Consider the following 11,885-nt stretch of genomic DNA (forward strand, 5'->3'; position numbering starts at 1 on the left):
GAAAATGTGGCGCTTGGATAGCTTCGTGGATCCTGTTGTTGACAGCCTCGTTGTCAACAAAGCGGATGATAGTTCCAGTACTGAAATGTATTTCTCGGGTTCTGGTACGGAAAAAGTTCAGAGATTACCAGACGACTGGTTGGAACACCTTCAGTGGATTCAGTATTTAACTACATGGTGACATCACTGCAATACGCTTTTACACAATGCTCGCGCAGAGAAATTAGTGTGTGGACTGTGTTTACGTTAGAAAGTTCATTACTCTTGTTTCTGATTACGATACTATATTAGCTAATGTGCACGTAATGCATAGCATAAAACGTTTCCTTATAATCATAATTGATTGTACTCAAGACAGCTTGGCTACCGCTTCATGTGGAAACGAAATCCATTGAGCTTATAGCAAGTGGGGAAGAATCCATAGAGAAATGTGTACATCAGGTTTATTCTTATGATGAAAGCAGTACAGTCATTTCCTTTTCTATTCCATTCGCAAATAGACGGAGGGAAAAGCGACTATCTACATGCATGTGTATGAGCCCTAACTTATCTTCCTAGTCTGTACGCGAAATTTACGCTGCAGGCAGGATACTCGTTCTGCAATCAGCTTCACATGACTTTGTCTAAATTTTCTCAGTAGTGTTCTTCGAAAAGAAAGTCGCCTTCCCTCCAAGGACTCCCTTTTGAGTTTCCGAGGCACCTACGTATTGCTAGAACCTACCGGTAACAAATCTGGTAGCCAGCCTCTGAATAACTTCGATGTCTGCATTTGATCCGATCTGGTGCGGATCCCAAACATTCCAGAAGTACTCAAGAATGTGTCGCACTGCTGTTCTATACGTGGTTCCTTTACAGATGATTCACACTTTTCTAAAATTCTGCCAATAAACCGAAGCTGACTATTCACCTTTCGTACTACAATGCTCACACGCTCGTTCCATTTCATTTTGCTTTGCAACGGTACGCCTAGATATTTAATCGACATGGGTGTGTCAAACAGCACACTAATAATGCTGTATTCGAACATTATGGGACACTTTTTCCTACTTATCGGCATTAACTTACATTTTTCTTCATTTCGATCTAACTGTCATTAATCACATTAACTAGAAATTTAGTCTAAGTGATCCTGTTAACTGTTACAGTCACTCAACCACCACACGTTCCCGTACGCCACAGCGTCATCAGCAAACAGCAGTAGGTTGCTGCTTGCTCTGTCCGTCAGATCGCTTATATGTACAGAGGAAAATAGCGGTCCTCTCACACTTCCCCGGGGCACTGGTGACCATACCCGTGTCCTTGGTGGACACTCGCCGACGAGGGCAACGAACTGGGTCCATTTATTTAAGGAAGTGTTCGGGCCACTCACATATCTGGGAACCTATTCCGTATGTTCGTGCCTTTGTTTGCAATCTGCAATGCTGTTTAGAATAACTTCCAAATGAAGAGATCGTGTTCTGACTTGTTCAAGAAGGATAAACGTCTGCGAGCACTTACATAAACTCTAAAGGTACGTGATCGTGGCCTACCAAGACTGTGGTTTATCGTTCCGCGATATTGCTGCTTACGTTGATCAATATAACACGACTTTCATGCAAATACGGAATCTAGGGGCTGACGAAGGTAGGACTGAGAAGGGTAGGATCTTATCAGCCCCACGAGACTATCCCCCGAGAGAACAGCCAAGTTCTTCACTTCTCACTGCTAGGTAGCACAGCTCGATGCTTTTCACTTCTGACCCTTACCAGCGCTTACAACCTATGGTGGTCTTACGTCGGACGCATTTGAAAGGTAGTTTCAGTGCGTCCATTCTTCCGTGATCCTCTGATCAGCCATTTATGGCACATGCAGCGCCTTTTAACTTAGCCTGCATATGTATACAGGTTAGTACATTGATCGTAACCGGGCCAAATATCTCACGAAATACGCGTCAAACGAAAAAACTTCAAAGAACGAAACTTGTCAAGCTTGAAGGGGGAAACCAGATGGCGCTACGGTTGGCCCGCTAGATGGCACTGTCATAGGTCAAACGGATATCAACTGCGTTTTTTTTAAAAATAGGAACCCCCATTTTTTATTACATATTCGTCTAGTACGTAAAGAAATATGAATGTTTTAGTTGGACCACTTTTTTCGCTTTGTGATAGATGGTGCTGTAATAGTCACAAACATATGGCTCACAGTTTTAGACTAACAGTTGGTAACAAGTAGGTTTTTTAAGTTAAAATACAAAACGTAAGTGCGTTTGAACATTTTATTTCGGTTGTTCCAATATAATACATGTACCTTTGTGAACTTATCGTTTCTGAGAATGCATGCTGTTACAGCCTGATTACCTGTAAATACCACATTAATGCAATAAATGCTCAAAATGATGTCCGTCAACCTCAATGCATTTGGCAATACGTGTAACGACATTACTCTCAACAGCTTGTAGTTCGCCTTCCGTAATGTTCGCACACGCATTGACAATGCGCTGACGCATGTTGTCAGGCGTTGTCGGTGGATCACGATAGCAAATGCTCCTCAACTTTCCCCACAGAAAGAAATCCGGGGACGTCAGATGCAGTGAACGTGCGGGCCATGGTATGATGCTTCGACGACCAATCCACCTGTAATGAAATATGCTATTCAATAAGGCTTCAACCGCACGCGAGCTATGAGCCGGACATCCATCATGTTGTAAGTACATGGCCATTCTGTCATCCAGTAAACATCTTGTAGTAACATCGGTAGAACATTAATTAGGAAATCAGCATGCATTGCACCATTTAGATTGCCATCGATAAAATGGGGGCCAATTATCCTTCTTCCCATAATGCCGCACCATACATCAACCCACCAAGGTCGCTGATGTTCCACTAGTCGCAGCCACCGTGGATTTTCCGTTGCCCAGTAGTGCCTATTACGTCGGTTTACGTTACCGCTGTTGGTGAATGACGCTTCGTCGCTAAATAGAACGCGTGCAAAAAATCTGTCTCGTCCCGTAATTTCTCTTGTGGCCAGTGTCAGAACTGAACACGACGTTCAAAGTAGTCCCCATGCAATTCCTGGTGCATAGAAATATGGTACGGGTGCAATCGACGTTGATGTAGCATTCTCAACACCGACGTTTTCGAGGTTCCCGATTCTCGCGCAATTTGTCTGCTACTGATGTGCGAATTAGCCACGACAGCAGCTCAAGCACGTACTTGGGCATCATCATTTGTTGCAGGTCGTAGGTTGACGTTTCACATGTGGCTGAACACTTCCTGTTGCCTTAAATAACGTAACTATCCGGCGAACGGTCCAGACACTTGGATGATGTCGTCCAGGATACCGAGCAGCATTCATAGCACACTCCCATTGGGCATTTTGATCACAATAGCCATACATCAACACGATATCGTCCTTTTCCGCAATTGGTAAACGGTCCATTTTAACACGGGTAGTGTATCACGAAGCAAATACCGTCCGCACTGGCGACATGTTACGTGATACCATGTACTTATACGTTTGTGACTATTACAGCGCCATCTATCACAAAGCGAAAAAAGTGGTCCAACTAAAACATTCATAGTTCATTACGTATTACACGAATATGTAATAAAAATTGGGGTTCCTATTTTTTTTAAAAAAAACGCAGTTGATATCCGTTTGACCTATGGCAGCGCCATCTTGGTTTCCCCCTTCAAACTAGACAAGTTTCGTTCTTTGTAGTTTATTTCGTTTAACGCTTATTCGTGAGATATTTGTGGCCCGGTCACAATCAGTGGACCACCCGGTATTTTTGGACTGCATTTTGTGGCACCTCAAGATGGGGCTCAGTCCCTGAAGACAGGTTACGTAAAAAAAACTTCTGTAATAAATATTAACACAACTGAACCAATATTTTCAATCATAAACAGTTCTCGCATCTATCACCCAAGCTCAGTTCTACTTCATCCGTTGCTTCCGCCAGAAATGGGAGAACGTATATTAAATTTTCCACCATGTATACACTCACATCGGCTGCATATTTAATTATGTATTCTTCCTACTACATTTTATATGCACAATAAACAAAATTTTATTATATTCTACCCTAGTTGGTGTTGCAGTTTTAATCAGCAGCAGTTTATATTTTTACCGCAAAACCCTGCAGCCACGTCGGACGCACACCTGACTGAGATGGTGCCCTCCTCGTATGCTCCGTTGACCTTTTACGCTACAACGTCAAAGCGGCGTGTGTTGCTGTAGGAGTTGACGTTGAGGCCCCAGGCGTGGAACGGAACCAGCAGGGCGCCGCATCTGTGCCAACAAGCGCCGCGGCCGCAGCTGCGCAAACAGGTGCTTCCCTCCGCTGTTCTCTGCGCTGCTCGGGTATAAAAGCGGTGCGGACGTGCGCCCACTCTGCAATCAACATGGCGCCCAAAACGGTCTTCGCTCTCCTGGTCGTAGTCTGTCTCGCGGAGGTGAGTTAATTCAAGAAACAAGATGAGTGGAAACTGCAGTCTCTCACTACTATAAGTGAGGGCCTTTTGAATCGAGAAAATTTCATCCATTTCTTGCTTAACAGTATAGCTTTTACATGCGTTATCTTCCCACTTGGTGATAGTGAGGTAGGACACACTCTTTTCCAGGCCGCTTAGCCCTCGCAAAATTTACGGAGTTCCACTAAGAAACATATTTACCCTGCATTCGCTCCAGAAAAATGCATATGCATGCCTACAGCAGTAACAATAATTAGTCGTTTCTGTATTGTCTGTGCAGAAACTTTTACTGTCGCTTGACTGAAACAGTCTCATTTGAAATGAGGATCTTTCAACAAATAATGCTTCACAATTCTTTTCTCATCTAATCTCAGAATTTGGTGGGAATGTCAGCCAATTTCTTTCAGATATACAATTTTTGTACATATCCCCATCTCGATATAGGCCTTACGCTAGCACTGTATAAAAGCATGTATCCCCTGTTCGTAACAGCTGTTGTCTTGCACTCCCAACCATATCCTCACTGCACGAATTACGCTTTCATGTACTTCCGCCTTCAGAATCCTTGAGTGGCCCGAACGGATGAAAGTCCATTTTCGCTAGGTCAAGGTTGCGGGATGGGTGAGGAAATGATATCCAACCCAATTCGACGGTGTGTTCCCAGGTCCCAGGTCTTCAGACTTGCGTGTCTGAGTTGTTTGTCGTGTTGGGGAAATATTTCTTTTTGGATTTATGTCAGACCGAGCACCCTGAACGCTTCTCCAGTTTGTTCCGAGTCTTCTCCTCTGAATTAGTAGTTGACCCTTTTGTCAACATATCCCAAAAGACTGTTATCCAGACTTTGCCAGAAGAGTGATTATGATTGGTGACAGCATTTGTCCGTGAGAGAAAGGCCTCTTTTTTGGTCTCAACCTTCCGAAATAGATGAAACGTAGTGTGCAATAAGATCTCCGCAGGCTGCTGTATTTCTAAGCTCACAAGAAAAGACCTCTCTGATCGGGGTTCAGCAGCAGTGGTAGCAAATTTTGTAGCAATAACTCCGCAAACCAGTTTTATTAAGGCACTAACGGTTTCGCGGATAACAGCCAGTCATCATCTACATATAGCATTAAAACGTGGTAAAATGCTGCGCGAAGAAAACAACAGGCCCATCCTTCTTCGTTAAAACCATAATGTCTGTAGGGCAAATAGTCAGTGAATAAAAATTTGGGTGATCGAAAAGATCTGCATATAAATACCGGGACATGGTAAAGAACATGGTGGAGAGTACTGAACGCCATACCTTTATAGTTAAAAGCATGATATCTGTGGTTTGGATAGTCAATGTAAAAAATTTGGGCGATGGAAAGCATTCGACGACACCGCCTGTACCACACGATGTGTAGGTGTCTCTGTGTTGTGCTGCCTTTGTGCTGCTGTGTTGCATCCTTGTTACATGACACTGGACTTTTCTGCTGCCCAACTTAGGATTGACATATTGACATTCTGTCGCGCTGACCTCTCAGCTACCGGGGGCGGACCCCATGAAGTAATGAGTCTGTCGACAAGGGGCCTCAGATCGATTCCATATTCCTAGATATCCAGAGGGCTTTTGATACCGTTTCCTATCAGAGAGGTCACATTTCGTAGTGATAGACGGTAAATCATCGAACAGAACAGAAGTGACATCTGGCGTTCCGCAAGGTAGTGTCATAGGCCCTCTGCTATTCCTGGTTTACATATATGATCTAGGTGATAATCTGGGCAGCCCCCTTAGATTGCTTGCAGATGACGCTGTAATTTACCGTCAAGTAAAATCATCAGACAATCAATTCCAATTACAAAGTGATCTAGAGAGAATTTCTGTATGGTGCGAAAAGTGGGAATTGGCACTAAACAAAGAAAAGTGCGAGTTCATCCACATGGGTACTAAAAGAAATGCGATAAATTTTGGGTATACGATAAATCGCACAAATCTAAGGGCTGTCAATTCGTCTAAATCCCTAAGAATTACAATTACGAGCAACGTAAATTGGAAAGACGACATAGATAATATTGTGGGGAAGAAGAAACAAAGACTGCACCTTGGTCTCAGAACACTTAGAAGATGCGACAAACTCACAAAAAAGACAGCCTACATTACACTTGCCCGTCCTCTGCTGAAATATTGCTGCGCTGTGTGGGATCCTTAGCATGTAGGACTGACGGACGACATCGGAAAAGTGCAAAGAAGGGCAGCTCGTTTCGACTTACCACGCAATAGGGGTGAGAGTGTCACTGATATGATACACGAGCTGCGGTGGCAGTCACTGAAACAGGCGGTTATTTTACGTCGAGATCTATTTACGAAATTTCAATCACCAACTTGCACTTCCGAATGAAAATATATTTTGTTGCCACCTACCTTGTTCGGCTAAATGATCATCATAATAAAATAAGAGAAATCGAAGCTCGAACGGAAAGATTTAGGTTTTCCTTTTTCCCACGCGCCATTCGAGAGTGGAATGGTAGAGGAGTAGTATGAAAATGGTTTGATGAACCCTCTGCCATGCACTTAAGTGTGAATTGCAGAGTAAACATGTAGATGTAGAAGTCCTATCTACGCAGCAGCTAGCTCCATCGTCTCCACTGGGGAACGTGGCAATCAGTCAAAATCACTGAGTAACGGACAGTATTGCGAGATGTTCCGCAAACGATCCGTCAGCGTATAGAGTCACTTTTTCTGCCAAATGGGTGGCCTAGAGGCAGTCGTCAATGCCTATGACTTGGACGTTCTGTAGTGTCGTTGGATGACGTTTCCGGTCGCGGGTTCCTGTCAAGGAATTGTTCCTCAAGACACGCGCTACAACACCTCGAAGATTGTCGCAACATTTCTGGGACGCCCTGTACATTCGCTAATATCGCTAACATGCAAGCTTTACTTTTTCCATTCGCCACTAACCCTTGTCAACACACAGGATGATTATAATTAAACTTTTGCTGCTTGAGTCATGGCAGACAGAAAGGTGCCTAAATTTACAGAAATTAGTTTCAGAGCGTGCGCTGCTGGATTTGCTATGTTAGTAGTGTTACTAACACGACTTACCGTTAGGCGCCGTTGAGGGTAAGAAGACGTAGGGCTGAAGCACAAGAATCAGTGTGCATTACAATTACTGACAATCAACATGGGTCGCGATAAGGTGAGCGGCTTCTTACTTCTAAAGCTATTTTATCAAATCGAGAGCAATAGTGCTGCTGCTCTTCGTGAGTATCAACTCATTAAAGACATACGGAGAGGCCCTCTTTCTGAACGGAGATTGAAGAACATCATTCGAATTAACTGGCGATTTGGGAAATGTTTCTGGGAAGGCAGATGCCCAATTTCACCACAAATTGTCGGAGAAGTTACCGTTACCATGGCCGAGAATGCAGAACGCAGTGTGAGATCTGCGAACAATGCACGAGCTGTGTTTTATACTGTCTCTATTTTGCATTAAGGACTTCCGTTTGTACAAATACATTGAACTCTTTTTAGTGTATTGTATGTTAACCGGGGACCTAGAAACGACGGAGAGGCTCCGTCCCCGGCGCAGTCGCAGTGGCCCACAACCCCATGACGACTACCGCAGTCCACTTCACCCCTCCGCCGCCCCACACCGAACCCAGGGTTATTGTACGGTTCGGCCCACGGTGGACCCCCCAGGGAACGTCTCACACCAGACGAGTCTAACCCCCATGTTTGCGTGGTAGAGTAATAGGTGTACGCGTACGTGGAGAACTTGTTTGTGTAGCAATCGCCGACATAGTGTAACTGAGGCGGAATAAGAGGAACCAGCCCGCATTGGCCGAGGCAGACGGAAAACCGCCTAACAACCATCAACAGACTGGCGGTTCACCGGACTTCGACACAAATCCGCCGGGCGGATTCGTGCCGGGGACCAGGCGCTCCTTCTCGCCCGGAAAGCCGTGCGTTAGACCGCACGGCCAACTGTGGAATTGGCAATTACGTTAACATTGCACCTCTTTTATAAGTACTTTTGGCTGTATGGGCTTTGCTTTAAAATATCAATCTTTACATACTGAGTTTGTCATGTAATTTCTCTATCTCTTCGTCCTCTGCTCGTGACGTCGGAATGTATACCTGAACTGTTGTTGTCGGTACTGGTTTGCTGTCGTTTCTGATGAACCGTCCACAGTAGCACACTCTTTGTCCTACCTTCTCATTAATAACGACTCCTATTCCTGCTATGCCATTTTCTGCAGCTGTTGGTATCGTCCTATACTCGCCTGTCCAAAAATCCTTGTGGATTTTTTTTTCTTTCAGTTACTGACCTCCACTATATCTAGATTGAGTCTTAACATTTCCCTTTTCGAATTTTCTAGCATCCCTACCACATTCAATTTTTTAACGTACCCCGGCTCCTAGAACGTGCCCTTTTCGATTGTTATTCAATCTTTTTCTAACGGTGCGCCCCTGTAGACACGAATGGGGGACAAGCCCGGAAACTTTCGCCAGTGGTGACATCATCATGACACTATTTGAATGACAGTCAACATACCCGGTGGATACACATTATGTGCCTTTAATGCAGTGGTTTCCGTTGCCTTATGCATCCTCATGCAGTTTATTATTGCTGATTCTTCCGCTTTTCAGGGAAAATTTACCACCTCTCTGTAATCCCCTCCATCCTGTTTTACAAGGCAGCTGGCAGAGCGATGCTGACTTCTTATGCTAGAAGTCTCCAGCAGCTATTGATGATGATTTTTATTCAAAATTTAAGCAGTGGCGTGGTTCAAACCCGGAAGTGAGGACGTTTTTATCAGTAGTCAAAAACTCTACCTCTATCATCAAGATGAAATACATAAATAGACGCTTCTTGCCTACTACAAGTCTTCCTCTAATAATACAAGCACTCTCAGACAACCACAGAATTTCCCAAAAGATTATAGAGCTCTCTGAGTAAAATAGTTTCAACGTATACTACAAAAATTATCTTACGTGAAGGTAAAAAGACAATCATTTTACATCACTGCCGACTATTTTAAGATAATTTTTATTTGCACGCAATGTTGGAAGGGGATTTGCAATCAAAGCTTGTAACGCATTGGTTTGCTGAAATCACGAAGAGGGTCAAACATGGTGATTGCAGAAGTTGCTGCCGCACTAGAGCCTCGACGTAGCTACTTATCGACGTGAACAGATCCAATTCCCTTTTCATGATTTACTAGTTGCTCAGCAGTTATGATAAATTTGTAGTGACAGAGCACGGGAGAAACCTGTTGTATATGGGATCACAGAAATACTAGTATCGATGCTAACTGAACGTGTGTCTTTTATCTCCGTTTGGGTGAAATTACGCTGGATTTACCGACAATGATGTTATTCACCACCTAACCAATAATATTCCTGTTGTAGGCTCATACTGTTAAATAAATTTCCTGACGCATATTACATAAATTTTCTATGTAGACTGGCATCGAGAATGGAAGCTGACCACAAGATAAGACGGCAAGAGTCGTGCAGTCGTTCTGGACAGTTCTTCACTACATTACACACCATTTATAATCTTTACGAGCCATGCTTCTTTGACAAATTCACAGCGACTCACGGGCATTTTCGAAGACATCTGCAAAGACTACAAATCACTGTGTGTATTTTCTGTTTGTTGTCTAACAGAAGATGACGCAAATAATCTTTCCTTTAGTAAAACAAGACGACACAAAATTACGATAGCCCTCTTACACGAGCTTGTGAAGGCTGGTCATCCGTTGGCTGCCACACCACCTATCACACGCCCTTCCGACTGCCACACCCACGTCTAATGCCAAGAATATGATGTTCTAACGAGCAAAAAGTATCTCATTGCAGCAATGTTTTGTAAACGAAATATTAGATTTGTTCCATTTCATTAGTAATAACATGGCTCCATAGTGTGAGCTAAAAGCTAGTGAAAAACGTAAAAATGCCTTTGGTGCTCTGTGTGACCTTCAATGAATGACCTTTTTGAAGTGTGTCCAGGAATATATATTTGTGATTTGTAAGCAACGGTTTAGTGAGATATGTAACTCACTGTACTGAGTGCAGACTGAGCTTGTTAGTTATCATTCACACTCGTCTTCATGTTACAGCTGACGTGGGCTTCTCCAGCTCCTTTCCACAGCAGGCGGTCAACGAACGCCACAACAGCTACTGCTACAAACGCCACAGCTAACAGTTCTTCCAACGACGCCGCCAGCGACGATGACAGCTCGAGTAGCAATATATTCAGCGAGATCAAGGAACACGTAGACAACGTTTTCGGTAACATATTTGGCAAACGCTCTGTTGACTCCAGCAATTCCTCTGACGTCAGCTCTTCCTCCAACACCACCACCAGCAGCAATGACACTTCCTCCGATAACGTTTTCGACGAAATTAAAGACAATGTGGAAGGGTTCTTCGGTCACCTGTTCGGGAAGCGCGCCGTGAAGTTCCCGACACCTGACGTGTTCACCAAACTCTACGAGGAGTGGGCAAACCAGAGAGCCAACCGCTCCGTCACCGTTAGAGCCACCAACAGCAGCTTCACAATGGGCGACTTGTTTACCGAGGTTGTCAAGGGCTGGCTCAATGGAGACTACAGCAAGCGGTCTGTTACCGTGAGGGAGACCGACAACAGCTTCACAATGGGCGACTTGTTTGTCGAACTTTTCAAGGAATGGCTCAAAGGAAACTTGGACAAGCGTTCCGTTACCGTGAGGGAGACCGACAACAGCTTCACAATGGGCGACTTGTTTGTCGAGCTTTTCAAGGAATGGCTCAAAGGAAACCTGGACAAGCGTTCCGTTACCGTGTAAACATACAGATAATGGTCAGTTTTGCCATGTACTTTGTGCACCACTTACAAGAGCAATTAAGTGACTACAGATGCAGCACACTACTTGATCTGATTTCTGGTAATTTATTCCTGAACTATTCATTTGTGCAATACAGCTATTTTCACAATAAACAGATATAGTTATCCTTTATTGAATTTTTTTATGTTTTATGTGGCCTACTATTGACATCTTCAGTTACCCGTGTTTTCTAGATTTCTCACGAGATATGGGGCTTATGTAACATATAGTGCAATACCTGCTGATGTCAACACTCCCACACACTCTTTCCACAGCAGTCAAAACAATTGTAAGCCAGAAAGTACACCTTACAGTTCGCTGAGTAATGGAGTTTGTATCACCGAATTCCGCATTGTATTTCTAGGTCACTCGTAGTTGGCTGTGCAAATGAGTTAACTAGTCAGATGATACTAGGTGAAACTGTCTCCGGTAGTACCAAACTTAGAGAAGCAATATAAGTTTTCATAGTCACCTTGCGATTGAAGAGTCTAGTACTTAGAACTTAAGATACGGAAGCGTACCATTAGCATTGGGAAACTAATCTGAAGTAAAAGTAAGTTCAATTTATGACTTCAGTGGCTATATAAATTTCGTAAAATC

At 43.8% G+C, this 11,885-nt stretch overlaps 1 protein-coding gene across 1 annotated transcript; it reads left to right on the forward strand.

The window, feature by feature from the left end:
- Positions 1 to 4,300: 4,300 nt before the first annotated feature.
- On the forward strand, positions 4,301 to 11,415 carry LOC126475066 (uncharacterized). Its single transcript, XM_050102626.1, has 2 exons — positions 4,301 to 4,433; positions 10,539 to 11,415. Exons 1-2 carry the CDS (start codon positions 4,383 to 4,385, stop codon positions 11,244 to 11,246), a joined length of 759 nt encoding a protein of 252 aa, XP_049958583.1. The 5' UTR covers positions 4,301 to 4,382; the 3' UTR covers positions 11,247 to 11,415.
- Positions 11,416 to 11,885: the final 470 nt, after the last annotated feature.

The sequence above is a fragment of the Schistocerca serialis genome, chromosome 4, assembly GCF_023864345.2.
Source record: "Schistocerca serialis cubense isolate TAMUIC-IGC-003099 chromosome 4, iqSchSeri2.2, whole genome shotgun sequence".
Taxonomy (NCBI): Eukaryota; Metazoa; Arthropoda; class Insecta; order Orthoptera; family Acrididae; genus Schistocerca; species Schistocerca serialis.

Bases quoted from the DNA above. Each gene is read 5' to 3' on its own strand.
- LOC126475066 (XM_050102626.1), top strand. From the start codon at position 4,383: ATGGCGCCCAAAACGGTCTTCGCTCTCCTGGTCGTAGTCTGTCTCGCG. The intron at 4,434-10,538 runs GTGAGTTAATTC...TTCATGTTACAG, and splicing joins TCGTAGTCTGTCTCGCGGAG to CTGACGTGGGCTTCTCCAGC.